The following is a 16790-nucleotide window of genomic DNA, read 5'->3' as shown; positions in this document are numbered from 1 at the left end:
GAAACATATCTACCCTCTTTGAAGAGGAAGTAGAGAGAGAGAGTAGAGAGGGAAGTGAAGCACAATGACAATGTATGAACGACTGTACAAATAAATATATCTCACCATGTCCAGCACACATGAAAATGGACTCCGTCTTGGTAGACTAGAGGAATAAAGTCTGAAAGGCTGTGGATAGACTTTCTGTAAGTAATCAAGCAGGTCAGCATCATTAGCAAAAATCTCTCCGGGAGAAATCTGTGGAACGTTAATTTTCCCCAAAAAAAAGATGCTGTGAAGAATCTAGAGAGTGAAAAAAGAAAAACATAAAAAAGTTTATGTTCTACATGCATGAGAAACATTAAGTGAATGTGTGTGAAGCGTCAAACCACAATCAGACACACCTCATCCACTAGTTCTGTCGTGTTTTCTTGAGTGAGTGAAGCTATTACCATTTCCTTAATGAACAGGAAAACATTTCTTTTGAAAACGACTCTGTCCTCCAGATATTGCTGTCTACATTAATAATAATAATAATAATAAGAAGAAGAAGAACACAATTAAGCAAAATGAAAAATCAGGGGTCAGCTTTTGTATTTCTATAAACTGACTTACATCCGTTCCTGTTCAGCAGCCTGTAAATGTGAAACAAGTGAATTAATATGTTACGGGGAGGGGACCGATGTCTTAGGAAAAAAACCAAGAAGCTGCCTTTTGACTTAGACATTTCTGCCTGTTCTTTTTTAAATTATCTTATTTTCCAATGTTCCCTCTTCGTTTTCCGTAAAGGCAGTTTTGTGTGTACCAGGTGAATTGTGCGTACTTATTTAACATTTGTAGGCATAGGAGAAGGTTTGTGAGGTTGTAGTTAAAACGTTTGTGTGTAGAAATTGAACTTTTGTAGAAATTGTAATTGTGTGTGTACTTTTATTTTGTATTCATAATTTCTTCATATTTGTGACCACATATTTACAAAAACCTGGAGTTCTGCATAAATTTTTTTTCACGGTTTACAAATCAGGTTTCACAGATACAACTAACACAAAGATGAGTTACAAATCCAGTATTTCGCAGGCGCAGATATTTTTACACACACGCACATGTATTTTTAGACTATTTTCACTCCATACATGATGAACTGAAAACTTCAGTTTAGCTGCAGCATTGATTATGAGACCAAAGACCTGAATCGTAAAGCTTTTATTGGATTTTCATAAATATGCATGACTTTGCCACAGAAATAGTTATTACTAACCAACAAAGTTCTTCCTACAATAACATTGTTCCAAAGTGCTTTAGGACAGAATAAATCAAAGGAATGAAAAGATAACTAGAGACACAGTGTACAAAATATAAGTAACAGTGCAGAGACACATCTTGATTATGCAGTGAAGAACCACAAAGCAAAAAGATAAATGTGGCTCAGAGAGACATGGCCGTTTCAACTGATTTGCCATAATGAGAGGCTAAGTATGTGTTAGGTTTCAATACCTGAAAACAGACCCAAAGAAGAGAACAAGAGTCAGAATTCAGTTTTACCTGCAGGGAGGACACAGTCAAAACCCAGTGACAGATTTTGGCCTATGTTCTGAAGCTTCAACTGAGCCCCCTTCCTGCTTTTATTATAATTAGGAACGCCCTTGTTACATCACAGCGTGCAGCTCTAAAGGTATGGGGAGTAGAGCACAGCTGCACACTCAAATGCACAGAACTTAACTGTACAACCTTCAAAAGCATATTTCATAAGATAAGAAAATCAGTTTGCAGTTCCTCTGGATAAAGAGCTCCAGAACGTCTCATTCATGGTACTCTCCTTTCCACTCCTCAGCAGGCTGCATCTGACAGCTTCCTTTTCTGCAAACACTTCAAAACTCTTAAAGCGCACCATTAAAATGTAAATAAAAAGATGATAATATAAGACCATGTAAAACAAATAAATGATAATAAGCCTTAAAATTATTCCAACAGCCTGGAATGCACAATAAATGACATTTTTAACCACAATAATTGTTTTCCAAATAAAATTTATGCTTTGAAATTTTGCAGAAAAGATTAAAAATGATTTCCCATTCCCAACTGTTGACATTTCTCAGATGTTTGCGACTTTACAGTTGAGTCATTGTTAATATCTGCTCTTCATCTTTTACATGTAGCAGCATTCAATTCACAGAGTATCTTAAGCTGCTGCTCTTTGTGCAGTGTAGAACTGGTTGTCCCATGCAAAGTCAACCCTCTCCAGGTGTATTCGAAGCTGATTCCTAACATCATCTCTAACCCTTTCCTGGTTTTCTTCTGTCCAGTTTCCATTTCTTTGGACTCGCTCTCTAACTTCTTCCTCTCTAAGCAAGTTGCTCAAACTTTCAGCTTCAGCGCAGTTGCCATAATTCCAACGTGGCTCCTGTGCATCTGCAGGCTTTCTCAAGCCAAACATCTCACTACAAAAATGGCAGGGAGTTTTTACTATTCCGTTTATAAGGTCAAAGGCGTTACATCTGACACCTTCAGGAAGTTGGATGGTTATATTAAAGTCTGTCGTATTATCTTCTACAGGATAGCAGCTCATCACTGCATCAGCTACATGTTCCTCCCAGAAGTTAAGGCAGGATGCAGCAATCATGATTCGGCCTGCAGGACGACCAGTGGTGGACATGGAGACTCCATAGTGTCTCTCTGAATCTGTGGTGCCAGCAGAGATGCAGATTGTGGTGGAACTCAACCTCGGTTTGCGAGTTTCTCTCACCAAAGGATTGATGAGTTGCTGCAGGGTATTTCTAATAGCTTCCTCATTTTCTTGACCTTCCTTATGAACAACCTGAGATGAAACAAGCATAATAAGACAAAGCTGAAATTATTTCTCCAGTAGGATCATTTTGAGGATACATTGAGTTCACTTTTCAATAAATGTGAGCTCAAAACTGCAAACACTAAGTTACTTTAAATTAAGGCGAAATCTTTGTGTTTATATAATTTAAAGCTCTTTGAACCGCCTTACTGCTGAAATGTGTTGTACAAATAAACTTGATTGGTTGAACTTTGATAGATTTCTATTTGTGAAAACTAATCAATTTTGGTGACTGTTGCAGCTTCTTTCACATGTTTACTGCACCTCTACCTTTACTGTAAAAAACCATCAAAGTAAAATACTTTTATTAATATTGGTTTACTTATAATAACATTTACACTTACATTTGTGGAGATGCTTACAAGTAAAACAAGTAGCTGTAACTTTGGTATCAAATAATTACAATAATAGATTATTCTTGGTATATTTTCAGAAAACATCTGTAATAACTCACATTAAGATTATAATAAGAGTAACTAATAAGTTATAGTTATCATAAAATTATAAATTAATGCTAAATCAAAATAAAAAAGGGTATGGACGTGATTTTGACATTGAACTTGAAATGGTGTAAAAGCTGTAACTGTAATTAAAGATCACTGATGTGTTGGAGGTAGATGGGAGGTGAAAGGTTAGAGAGAAAAAGGGAACTAAGAGGAGAGCAGAGATGATCAACGCCTTATTTGGAGATAGATTGTTGAACAACCAATAGGGTGAAAACATATCTACCCTCTTTGAAGAGGAAGTAGAGAGAGAGAGTAGAGAGGGAAGTGAAGCACAATGACAATGTATGAACGACTGTACAAATAAATATATCTCACCATGGATAGACTTTGCAGGTCAGCATCATTAGCAAAAATCTCTCCAGGAGAAATCCTTGGATTGTTAATTTCCCCAAAAAAAAGATGCTGTGAAGAATCTAGAGAGTGAAAAAAAGATAAACATAAAAAAGTTAATTTTCTACATGCATGAGAAACATTAAGTGAATATGTGTGAAGCGTCAAACCACAATCAGACACACCTCATCCACTAGTTCTGTCGTGTTTTCTTGAGTGTTTTTAACTTTTATGTCAGTTTCAGTTTTCTTTGTGTGACGTAAAGTCAAACCATGTTTGTGTGACCCACCCATCTGGTTATAAAGATGAAGAAGCATGAATGCTTCAGTCTGTTCATGAGTAAACTGTAAGTATTTGATCAAAGTTTCCCTACACACAAATATAATGTTAAAATTTGACGCTGCTCTAATGATTTCATTATGAACTCTTCTTTTTCCAGGGTTGAATGACTAAAAGAAGTTTATTTATTTTTTGTTCCTAATACACACAGGACCACACTTACACCCACAGAATTAAATAAATGTTTTACATCTTGGCCTCACGGACCTAATAAGACAATTGTGAAGGTCTATTAATTCCTTCTTTGCCAGAATGATTTCATCCGTACAGGAAGTGAAGAGTGTTTCACTGTTTGTGAAACAGTTGCAGTGAAGAAAGTAAATGGAATAATGAGGAAGGAGAAGGAAACTCAACTTTAAAAATCTTGCTCCTTTTGGTGGATAAGTGGGTTAACATTAACCACACTAAGCTTTGAAGACTAGTCCACAAATGTTCAATAAGATTAATATCAGGGCTTTTGGAAAATCATTCCAGTAACTTAAGGTGTAAGTTAATAAGGAACATTTAACCAGGAACCAATGGGAGGATGTGAACATATCTTGACCATATTTGAATTGGGAAAATTCACTAAAAAGTTAAACCTGTGTGCAGAATCCTTGTATTTAAGTTATTTGCTCTACAACATAATTGTTCCATTCCTGATAACAAATAGTTATAATGGAGAATTAAAAGTCCTAAAAAATACAAATATCCATTTTCAAGACTGGCAGCAAAATTTCTCCTCAGAACTGCATTTTTGTTGGTGTTTGGTGCAGATTTTGAATTTGATTTGTATCCCAGCTCAAACCTGAAGGGAAAGACTCTATAAAACATCTTTACAAACTTTTATTGAATCAAACTTAAAGTACAACTTGATTTTCAAACATGTTGGGAACTTCATTCGAGACGTCAGTATACAATGTGGATGGAAAGAAAATGTTTTTGTGTTGTATTGTGCAAACAAAGCTAAAGTAGAAAACTGAAGACCAAAGAACAGAAAAATACCTTCAGCATCCCAAAAGGTTCTAGATCACAGCTACTGGTGTCCAACACCACTTTTTGTAACTAAATGATAAAACCTTTATCCAAGCTAGCCTTTGTTGGTAATCCAGTGTCATGTGAAGCTCTTCACTTCAAGTGGAAATAGAGTGGAAACAAAGCAACCAGAAAATGTTTTATGTTTTGTGGAAATCTCTTCAATGTCTTTTTTTAACAAAATTTATTGTTTATCATCAAAGAGTGAATTGATAGATAAGAAATGTCTATCATTGTCAGTCACTAATTGAATGTCCATTGGTAGGTGTGAAGAAATGTTTCCCTCTTCTTTATTTCAGGACCTTACTGCTGAAATGTGTTGTACAAATAAACTTGATTGGTTGATAGATTGAACTTTGATAGATTTCTATTTGTGAAAAAAGTTGATTTTTGTGACTGTGGCAGCTTCTTTCACATGTTTGCTCCACCTTCTACCTTTACTGTATAAAACTATCAACATGTCATCATCATACTTCAAAACAGAAACTAAAGGGCCAAATACACATAAACCTTCATGTTTCATTGTAAAAATGGTTCTTTCATATCATTTTTATTCCACTTCACAATTGTTCACCACTCACTGTCAGTCCGTCACATTGACCTCTGTGGCTGCAAAATCACAAAACCTTGAAAAATTGTTGGGTCATAAATTCTTTAGCAAAGCATTTGTCAAGAAAATCCGAGATCATCCCACTTCCCCATGCTGGAGATTTTAGTTTAACAGTAACAATAAATAAAGTTTCCTTTAAAATTAATTATACAAGTGACATCTAAACCTAACAGTAAGACTTAAACCTCAATAAAATAAATCTGGTTGTGTTGATTTTGTCTCCTGCAAACTTTGCTTTTTTCTGTCTAATCATAATAAATCAAAGTCAGACAGAGGAAGTAATTTTCCAGCCTGCAGATTTATAAAAATAGTTGAGATTATTCCTTATTACAAAACAATAAAGTTTTAAAGAATGAAGTCTAAACATTTTGAGTATTTGGATAAGATTCAAAGTAAAATACTTCTATTAATATTGGTTTACTTGCAAGAATACTTTCATTTCCACTTACATTTGTGGAAATACAATTAAACCAAGTAACTGTAACTTTGGTATCAAATAATTGCAATAATAGATTATTCTTGGTTTATTTTCAGAGAACATCTGTAACAACTCACATTAAGATTATAAGAGTAACTAATAAGTTATTACCATGCATAACTTAGTAGTTATGCATGGTAATAACTAATAAGTTATGCATGTCACACAGTCACCATCATATCACAATCATACACACCTCATCCACTGTTCTGTCATGTTTTCTTGAGTGAGTGAAGCCATTTTCACCATTTTATCAATAAGTAGAAAAGCATTTCTTTTGAAAACGACTCTCTCATCCAGATATTGCCGTCTACATTAATAATAATAAGAACACAATCAAGCAAAATGAAAAATCAGAGATCAGCTTTTATATTTCTATAAACTGACTTACTCCAGTTTCAGCTCAGCAGCCTGTAAATGTGAAACAATTGAATTAATATGTTACATTAAAAAGACTTAGACAGACTTTATTGTCATTTTGCATGCACAGGGAGTATACATAACGAAATTTCGTTGCATACGGCTCAGACAATGTTTTGAGGTTCCAATGAGGTTACTCCAGAATAAATAAAATACAATATAAAATATAAATATTAAATATAAAGTGCAGGAATGACAGTAAAATAGAAGTTATTTAACTATGATGTTTATTGATGTTTACTACAACTAGGAATGTATTAAGATCTATAAATATATATTAAAGATAAATGTAATGGTAACAGCAAAAATAATCACACACAAGTATATCTGCTTACAATCATAGCTTCCAAGTAAATGAAACTGACAGAAGAGTTAAACCCTTCTTCTTTATTCAACAGTCAAAGGGAATAGAAACAGGAAACTGTTGTTACACAAAGAAAATTTTGTGTGATAGAGATGATTTCATCCCTACAGAACAGTGAAGTGTGTTTCACAAAGTTTCCTTTGTGTGACGCAAAATCAGACGATGTTTCTTCTTCAATAATAAACACCATAATTTACCAGCTGCATTTTGTGTTTATGTTGTCTTTAACTGATATTTGATAATATGAAAAAAAGATGGAGCAACACTGAAAAAAAAGGAAATCAGGAAGGGTGTAAACACTTTTTCATACCACTACAAATTTTCATACAGAAATTCCCCTTTTTCATACGTGAATTGGTATTTTCACATTGACAGCTGATGTCGTTAAAAACAAGTTTTAAAAACAAGTTTCAGTCTATATGACAACAGTTTCTGAGGTTCGCTAAAAATGAGCATAAATTTAACAGCCAGGTTTTAAGCCTCAAAACTGTTTAACTACGTTTAAGAAGAATAAACTAATTAAATTAGGGTTCATGTTGAGGTGATTCTGAAAAATGATTTAGTGTCTAAGATCTCAATACTGTATTATACTGCAATATTATAAACAGTTAACAGCTGGTTCCTAACCAGATGATGTAATTTCAGGTTCCAGATCAGATGACCTAATTGATCGAGGTAATCACTTAGACAAAACTGTTACAGAGTCAGGCAGGAACCATCACAGTCTTAGATTGTGCAGATAATTTATTTACTAAACTGTATCTGATTGGTTCCCAACTGTTCTGCTGAGAGGAAGAAAACACCAGAAAGTTTATGTCATTTATTATTTAATAACACAATCCATAATTCTCAAAATTATGTAAAACATCCAGAGGAACAAAATTACTGAAAATGGTTAGTTTCTTGAAACTTTGAGCTGCAATGTCAAATTTATTTATGTAGCACATTAAAAACATGTGTAAAACTGCACTGAAAAGCTCTACAAGAACAACACAAATTGATCAAAACAATACTTCAAATAAATGCAAAAGAATAAAAATGAGTTTTTAGAAGCGATTTAAAATTATCCAAGTTGTGGGCAGATCTAATTTGGAAACGTAGATCGTTCCATAGAGTAGGAACAATTTTTGTCATTGCATGAATGACAAAAACTTTAATATTTAATTAAAACTTTAAACTATTTAATAACACAAGCCATAATTCTCAAAATCATGTAAAACATCCATACAGGAACAAAATTACTTCAAATGCTTAGTTGTTTTTTATAACCTTGAGCTTTATGAATGACTAAATGTCACGTTCCACCTTTCTGTGACTGAGTCATGTTGCTTTTGGGGAGGATGTTGCCATTCTGCTGATGACACCTGCAGGGAAGAGAATAGAAAATTATGACTATGCTGGGTTTACCCCGGTACTATGAAGAGCTCCACTGCTTTTTATGAATCCAAATGGACCCAACAGTCGGTCTCATCTGTAGGAGGATCCAGTATCATTTACTGGTCAGTTTCAGTCTAAGACTGTTAGTCGTATTTAGAGATGCAACACACAGAACTTTCATGCCTCAAGTTGGGTTAGCTCAGTGTTTCTCAATTCCTGTCCTCAGGCCCCCCTGCCCTGCATGTTTTAGGCGTTTCCCTTCTGTCACACACCTGATTGAATCTATGGGTGAATAACAGGTTTCTGCAGCACTTGATGGTCATGCAATCATTTGAATCAGCTGTTCTGGAATAGAGGCACATCTAAAACATGCAGAGCAGGGGGGCCTGAGGACTGGAATTGAGAGGCACTGGGCTAACTAAAGAAAGACAGTTCCAAGTTTTAAAAAAAGACATGTTTGTGTTTTAAATATATAAAAATCTTTAATGTTTCATCACTTATCCTGACGCCCACCTTAAATACACGCCAAACTCTGTCTTTCTTGGATGATTTTGAGATTCTTCAGGAGAGTGGATTTGTGAGAAGCCACCAGTTTACGATGCTCCTCTTCCAGCCTCTTCCCCTCAGGGCTCAGCTCCACCTTCTCCCAGTCCTCTGTGGTCTGAGCATAAAACACATTGTTAGGGATCCCAGGCTGGCATTCAGGATAAATGTTCACACATTCACAGTCAATCACTCACCATGTCTTCGAAGGTCTCCCCATGGTAATAACTCTGTAATGCAGGATCGGCTATTCCAGTATCTAACACCTGAATCGGGGATGAAGCCACCAGATGCAGCTCGTCTCCGTCAAAGCCGTACACCTTGTGGTCCCCACAGATCATCAGGACAAGCTGGTCACATGGGTACGGAGTTCCCTCCACATAGCCGATAACCTCCATCTCTGTTGTTTTGGGAAGATAAAACATTTCCCATGCGTCCACCACTGCAGGCCTGTCCTTGTACTCTGTGTCCTCCACTGGTCCAAAGGTCAGTTTGGCCCCAACGGTCGGTTTGGCCCCAATGGTCGGTTTGGCCCCAACAAGACAATCCAGATCGACTTCTGTGTATCTATATTTAGACACAATCTTTGACACTGCTTCCAGATAAGCTGGACCTGAAGGATATCACAGACATCAGGAATTTGTGAAGAAAAAAAAATACTTTTCATTTTCAAATACAGCAGAAATATATGAGCCCTACCTCTTTCTCCGTCGCATTGTTGGAAAGCCTGCTTAATTGTTGATCTGAGAGATACAAAAAAAAAAAAAGAATACCTCAAACATGTTATAAATAACACAACCAGCCTCATCAAAGCATCTATTTTGAGTCTGTATTATACATTTCACACTTTTTCACTCAATTTAAATGATGAAAAAATAACTTTAATTATCTGTTTTCCTTAGAAGTAGCATCACTAACAGCAATGGGCGAGAATTTTTTTTTTTTCCAAAAAATGATGTTTGACTCTTCGGCTTCTGGTTCTACGAGTTTATTCAGAGATAATGTACAACACAGGTATGGGATCTGGAGTTTGGGTTCTGGGTTTTATTCTTCTCCCTCTTCTTCCATCTGCTCCAGTGGAAACAGAGTCCTTAGACCAGGGGTCTCAAACTCCAGTCCTCGAGGGCCCCAGTCCTGCAGTTTTTAGATGTGCCACAGGTACAAAACACTTCAGTTCTCCAGAGATTTAATTATTTTATTCAGGTGTGGTGCAGCAGAGGCACATCTAAAGGTAGCAGGACTGCGGCCCTCGAGGACTGGAGTTTGAGACCCCTGCCTTAGATGAACATCATCCACTTTAAACGAGTGGATCATCATCCCAGAACATTCCACAGCTTCTTCCTTAATCCACATTCTGAAGATTATTTAACTATTGGAGCAAGGGGCCTTCCTGGATGGAGTCTTCATGCTCTCCCAGTCCTTGTGTGGGTTCACACCAGTTTCTCCAGCTTCTTCCCAACATCAAAGCCGGAAAAGGGTAGAGTGCCTTCTCCGGGTCAGGGGGTGTGTCATGCCCCATGTGGAGGAGTTCAAGTATCTCGGGATCTTGTTCACGAATGGGGGAAGAAGGGAGCGGGAGATCGACAGGCGGATTGGTGCAGCGTCTCTGCGTCAGCGGCGCTTGTACCGCAGTCCGTCGTGGTGAAGAGAGAGCTGAGCCAAAAAGCGAAGCTCTCGATTTACCGGTCGATCTACGTTCCCACCCTCATCTATGGTCATGAGCTTTGGATGGGTTCAATTCCAGATTCCTTCCATTATGGGTCAATGTTGAAGTCTGGACAAGACTTTAAAAGTGTTCATCTACGTTATTGGGCCTGGTAACTCATCCTTCCCTCAACAATACTCCACAGATTTTCTATTCTGGAAAAAAAAAAGCTATTTTCAACATTTCAGCCATGAGAATTGAGAAAAGCGCAACAGATTTCCTGGGGTGGGTTTACGTTCCAGCTGATATGGGGTCAGTCTGGCATCATCTTCAGAATTTATTTCAATCCCCTCCTGGGGTTATCCTGAGGACTTTATTCAGGTCAGATCGTGTTTCTTGTCATCAGTTATGCAAGAGGCTTCTTCTCAGATTGACGTCGCAGGAACAGCTCCAAATGAAGAACCAAGGCTGCTTCTAGTTAAATGCCGTACAACATCAAGAACCATGGTTCTACTCACAGAACTCCTGACACGTTTCTGGGCTTCCTCCTTCAAGTTTACTCTGTAAATCTAATTCTACTAGATAAGTTCTATGTAATTCATATTCAAAAACACATTTAGAAGAAATCTGAAAATTGAGTCTATTGTTCCAATCCTGTCAACAGTCAATTGTCCTGATATTCTCCACACATTATCTAGTGTGTTTTCACTTTTCTAATTTATCCAAGGGCAAACACACTGAATAATTTCCTTTCACAAGATATGATCCATTACGCCAAATAAACTAAATAATAAAAATAACTACTGAATCTTGAAAAAGTTTTTTGTGAAAGTAACATGTTAAAATAAATCCTGATAACCTCTAAGGGACGGCTGTGGTGGAATATTTTTCAGACTGACTCAGACTCATCACATAATGAAACTATTTGTATGACTCACTATTAAAGTCACACTGACGCACTTTTCATGTCAGTTTACAAAGCATCAAGTTTAAGAGAAAACTGGTACTTACTTTAGACTCTCTGCCATTGTGGGGTTCTGTCAATTTAAACAACAAGCAAATAAATAAATATTCTTCAAATATGGATATACATATAAAATGCAGATAATTTGATGAAAAATCCAAATAAAAAAGGCCAATTTTAATAGACTTTATAAAATTATTTCATAATGATAGTGTCTTAACAAAAACCAAGGGTATTTTGCTTTAATACCATATTTCAAACAACACACACATACAAACTTGGATTTATTTTGTAAGTGTGTTATTGCCAGTATTTCTGCTTCGATTTAAACTAACAAAAATAAGAGTAATAAATCCACATGGGCATGTTTGTATAAATTAAACCCGTTACCGTGAGAGTAGCAGTAGCAGTAGCCATCAGATCAGATTCTCCACACCTTCGTGCTGCTTTCAGGGACTGATGGAATATTGTAAACAGAAACACCATAAATACATTAAGAATGAAGAATAACTTAATCAAATTATGAATCTAAGCAGAGTGACTTCAATTTTAATTAAAACAGCTCAGAGAGTAGCTGTGTTAGTCTTAGCAAATCTGACTTTTAAGTAGTGTTATATAAAATCGTAACAATCAGTAGAAACAAATCTACAATAACAAAAAAAAGTTCTTCAGAGAAAATATTAAATTAACAAACAGTAAAAGTCTTTTTTTTTAATAGCTTAAGACTCAGAACCTAACCAGCTTTATTTGGCAAGATTGTCGTAAGAGGAATCAAGCATATGCTTTTTCTATAGTTTATTTATAATTACATTTATTGTAAAACGCTGCAAAGAGGGTTGAGGAAAAACTAAATACATTTTTATTCCATCTTACCTACCTTTAATGTGTCTGCGTTTGATTATATAATTTTTGAACAGATGTTTTTTTTAATTATTTTTATGGAAACATTCTGTATGGAAAAAAACGCTTCGAAAATTTCAGCTGCGCAACAAACAGACTCTCCTTAAAACGCCATCTTTGTTTTCACTTCCTGTTGTTGAAAGCCTTAAAAACCTTTCGACTTTCCGCTTTGCTTCTTTTAAGACTATATCTCAGATGTACCTAAAACATAAAATATGGGCATTCTTACTTTAAAAATGTTATTTTTCACCTCCTTATGTTTTTGGTAAAATATTTTGAAATGTAACTTAACAGTTTTGGACTCAACGTGGAATTAAAATAATCACAAATTAGTTTAAAATAAGACCGTCTACATACCTTTAACAAGTAGTTGTTAAGAATGTCAAGAAATTAGACTTGTTAGCTTTAGAGCAACAGCCTCGTTCTTCTTGTTGCCACAAATGAACTTCCGCACTTTGATCTGTTTCGCCACACCTTCGTGCTGCTTTCAGGGACTAACGGAATATTGTAAACACAAACACTCTTGTTCAATTTGACGTTGTGCTAGCCAAGAGGTTGGCTATTTTGACGAAACCCTTTGACTTAGAAACTATTCACAAGTTAACTGTAGGTATCAATCCCTTGGTGTGTAACACTCTATTTAGATTTGAGTTTAGCAGTTTTAGCTGACGTTGGAATCGTCTTATATCCCATGAAGGCAACAAAAGTATTACGTAACCACATGTTATTTAACCCGTTCAAGGGTATAAATAACACATATTAAATACACCAAGATGACAGTTTTGTTATCCGTTTCCTATTTTCAATTATAGTTGACACTCACGGTTCGTGTACATATTTATAAATGTTTTATTGTCCGTGACTTCGTGATAATTTCACTGCGCATGTGTGTAGCGAAGGGAAGTCGTATGAGCGCCGAGCGGAAGCTGTGACGTCCTTTCTGCTCCCGGACTGCCAACCATGGTGAGTTCGCCATGAGAGTCGGAGAAATTTTTACGTGAATTTCGTCTCATTTAGAGGTTCTCACATCGCTGAAGTTTCCACACGCTTTACTGAGATCCTTATAAACCTACAATTGACACATTATAAAAAGTCTGGTTAGTTTGTGATGGGTTTTGTTGCCTTGTCGAAGCGTGTTGTCGGCTACTAGCCGCAACACAACGTGGTCTGTCAGGCCGTGTAGGCCCAAAGCTACCCGGTGATCGACTGAAATACACTGTTTATGCATTTATAACTTCAGTTTCATTAAGTGTGTGTTTTCGTGTTGTGTTGTTACTTATTTTAAGGTTCTCAGTTGTAGTTTGCAAAGCGTTAGAAACGATGCATTAGCGACGCCAGCTAAGCTGTACACTGCTGTTGTATTCGCACTTTAATATCCATTGTCTTCTTGTCACGACATAAGAAGTTAATTTATTTTCATGCAGCCGGTTACTCTCAGATTGAGTTATGTCTGTCTTCTTATTTTTTCTGTAGGTGTTCAAACGCTTTGTAGAGATCGGCCGTGTCGCCTACATATCTTTTGGTCCCCATGCTGGCAAGCTGGTGGCCATTATAGATGTTATTGACCAAAACAGGGTAAGTAATTGGAGGATTTTGTATTATTGACCGGGGGGAGCAGAGCTAGAGTTTGATCAACTGAAACTTGCCTTTGCACCTTCCAGGCGCTTGTCGACGGTCCCTGCACAGGAGTGAAGAGGCAAGCCATGCCCTTCAAGTGCATGCAGCTCACTGACTACGTCATCAAAGTTCCTCACAGGTGAGCTCAGACACCTCTCTGCTTTAGATTCAAAGATTCTGTCATTATGGCTGCCGAGGAAAATGAGATTCGACTGCATGTCGGCTTTGTTTGCAAACGCTGCAGGAGATTACGTTGACTGCATCTTTGCTTTTCTTTCACCAAACATTTACGTTTTCTGTGTCTGTGGGCTTCTCTGGGAATGTCGTGGTAGAAGTTTGTTTCATGAAAACATCGCGATTGCCTTCGCCAGCGCTACATGTCTCGCTTTCTAGTTTTAAGCTGCACTATTTGACATCCCTTTCATGAGAATTTCAGCAGGTTATTGTTTGGTATCCAAATAAATTTCGGTAGATTTTTGGGGCCCTTTCCCCCCCAGTCTGCAGAAAGACTTTGTGTGTTTCCTAATGAGTGTGTGACGGTTCCCAGCGCCCGGCAGAAGTTTGTGAGGCGAGCCTGGGAGAAGGCCCAAGTCAACGAGAAGTGGTCTCAGAGCAGCTGGGCCAAGAAGATCGAGGCCAGACAGAAGGTAAAAATCATGTCACAATCTGTTCCTTGTTTGTTGTTTTTTAAAAAAGTTCATTTTTGTCTTAATATTATTAGGGGTGGTCGATATGAATTTGAAGTTTTATTATGATTTTATGTGGTACTATTGTAATAATGGTTTTTATTACTACTTTTCTTGGGTGACTGTATGACTGACTGACTGTCACAAATACTGATGTTGAGAAACACACATGTGTAATGCACTTTTTTAGGACACCAGTCACATAAAGCAGTGTGATGAGCTGCATATAGTATCTGTATTTAGTCATATTTTCAAATGGAAATGTATTTATCGACCCTCTCATTAACCAAAGGAGAAATAAAATAGTAAAATTAACAGACAATACGGACAGTTTTAGGGGTTTCAGTGGCATTAATTGTAATTTTTCGTGACATAAATGTTGTCCATCATTCCATTTTATTTTACCAAATCAAAGTTAACAGGGAGTTAATCTCAGGTGTTTTGTTAAAGTATTCATTTGGATTTTTTAATTTTTTCCAATAGATATTCTGTTAATTTATTGGTAATAGTTCCTTACCTATAGTTATAAAAATACATCGACTTGCTGGGAAGAGTAAAGACCTCCTCTGAGTGTTGGGAAAATGGCGTACAGCTTTAGGGGTGTGTGCTATACAAGTCTGCCTCACTGCGAGTTTGCTGGGATGAGATCTGGAAAGCAGTAAAACGCACCAACTAACGGATAGATCTAACAGGTAGATCTAACTAGTCTACACACCAGCAGGCCGAACCAAGAGAAACAGTCGCTATTCTCCAGGTTCCATGTTAAAAACCAAAATATGTACTTTTACAAAAGAAAAGAAGAAAAACTCTGGAAATTTGAGTGTTGAAAAGAGAAAAGTTTTGATATAAAGGATGAGTTCTGTCTCTGACCTCTGGATCTTCATGTTCACAGAGGGCCAAGATGTCTGACTTTGACCGCTACAAGGTGATGAAGGCCAAAAGGATGGTGAGTACAACAGACACAGGAGCCGCCGCGATCAGGACGTTCTGATTAGTGACGCAAAATCCAACAAGACTCACATTTTCACACTGAGGTCCTGAATGCTATTTCTACAGAACTTCCTGGATCTTGTCTGGAACCTTAGTCCATTTCTTGTTTCCGCTTATAAACCAGATTATTTATGTAAATTACCACTAAGCAACTGATTCTTCTCAGTCTGGGTACGCAGATTTCTGAAAACGTCAACAGCAGAGTCGTGATGCAATTCATTTTGTCTCATCTGATTATGATTTCAAAGCCTCATATCGCCAGTACATATATAGATAGGCTGTTCAAATTCATAATCGAATCCATAAGCAGTGATTGATCAAGAATTGAAGTAAGTTGTTGGTTTTAATCTGTACCTCAGAACATAAACGTTGTAAAATGTTCCTACTTAACAGACATGACTTGTTAAAAATGTTTTTATCAGATGGTTTCTGAAAGCAGAATTCCACTTTCATTTTAAATATTTCCACTAAGACTTTGATATTGTCAATTACAAAAATTAATCATTTTGAAGCAGCACATTAATCAGAGCACTATTTTTTATGTTTTTATTTGTGCAGAGGAACAAGATCATCAAGCATGAGGTGATGAAGCTCCAAAAGGAGGCGGCAAAGAAGTGAACAATTTTCACAAAATAAATTCTCTGTTCAGTTATTCATCTGTCTTCTGTGTATTAATTTATTGTAATTTTAATATAACTCACTATTGAACATAGTGGGTTATATTCATGAAGTTTTGCATCATTCAACAAATAGGCACAGACTTCCTTGAACTTTAATGGGTCAATGTGTGAGTCCATTTGTTCAATGTAGCCTGTTTCCCTGCATCGATCGACTCCTTTCAAAGGAATTGATTACCATGGCAACATTACTTTTTTCTTTTTTTTAAAAGCAGTGAAATGCATAAAACTTGTATGGCAGTGTCCTGTGAGTGACCAGGGTTTAACACAAATTTAGGCAAAATAGGGAAAATATTCTACCCTGTTACGTCAGAGGTTAACATAAAGTATATTGTCACATGTCAAAACATCTGGCCTGTAATATTGGCTTCTTGTAAAATTTTGTTCTATCGCAATAATAATGTATTTACTAGTCTGGAATATTGAAAGTCATTCTGCTGCAATATAAATTTTTTGTAAGACTTTCCATATATGTTAAAGTTTTGTTTGTAAGATAGACTAAGTTTTAT

At 36.5% G+C, this 16790-nt stretch overlaps 2 protein-coding genes across 2 annotated transcripts; one reads left to right on the top strand and one right to left on the bottom strand.

The window, feature by feature from the left end:
* Positions 1-7688: 7688 nt before the first annotated feature.
* LOC122843952 lies at positions 7689-12754 on the bottom strand. Its single transcript, XM_044139106.1, has 8 exons — positions 12669-12754; positions 11802-11867; positions 11459-11484; positions 9502-9545; positions 9342-9415; positions 9000-9305; positions 8773-8920; positions 7689-8246 (listed from the first exon to the last, which is right to left on the bottom strand). The coding sequence occupies exons 2-7, from the start codon at positions 11826-11828 to the stop codon at positions 8774-8776; spliced, it is 624 nt and encodes a 207-aa protein (XP_043995041.1). The 5' UTR covers positions 11829-11867; positions 12669-12754; the 3' UTR covers positions 7689-8246; position 8773.
* Positions 12755-13150: 396 nt separating this feature from the next.
* Positions 13151-16256, top strand: rpl14 (ribosomal protein L14). The gene is made up of 6 exons (XM_044139105.1): positions 13151-13274; positions 13785-13886; positions 13973-14067; positions 14476-14575; positions 15507-15560; positions 16163-16256. The coding sequence occupies exons 1-6, from the start codon at positions 13272-13274 to the stop codon at positions 16220-16222; spliced, it is 414 nt and encodes a 137-aa protein (XP_043995040.1). The 5' UTR covers positions 13151-13271; the 3' UTR covers positions 16223-16256.
* Positions 16257-16790: the final 534 nt, after the last annotated feature.

The sequence above is a fragment of the Gambusia affinis genome, linkage group LG14 (assembly GCF_019740435.1).
Source record: "Gambusia affinis linkage group LG14, SWU_Gaff_1.0, whole genome shotgun sequence".
In the NCBI taxonomy this organism is placed as follows: domain Eukaryota; kingdom Metazoa; phylum Chordata; class Actinopteri; order Cyprinodontiformes; family Poeciliidae; genus Gambusia; species Gambusia affinis.
This window is presented reverse-complemented; position numbering and strand designations above follow the sequence as displayed.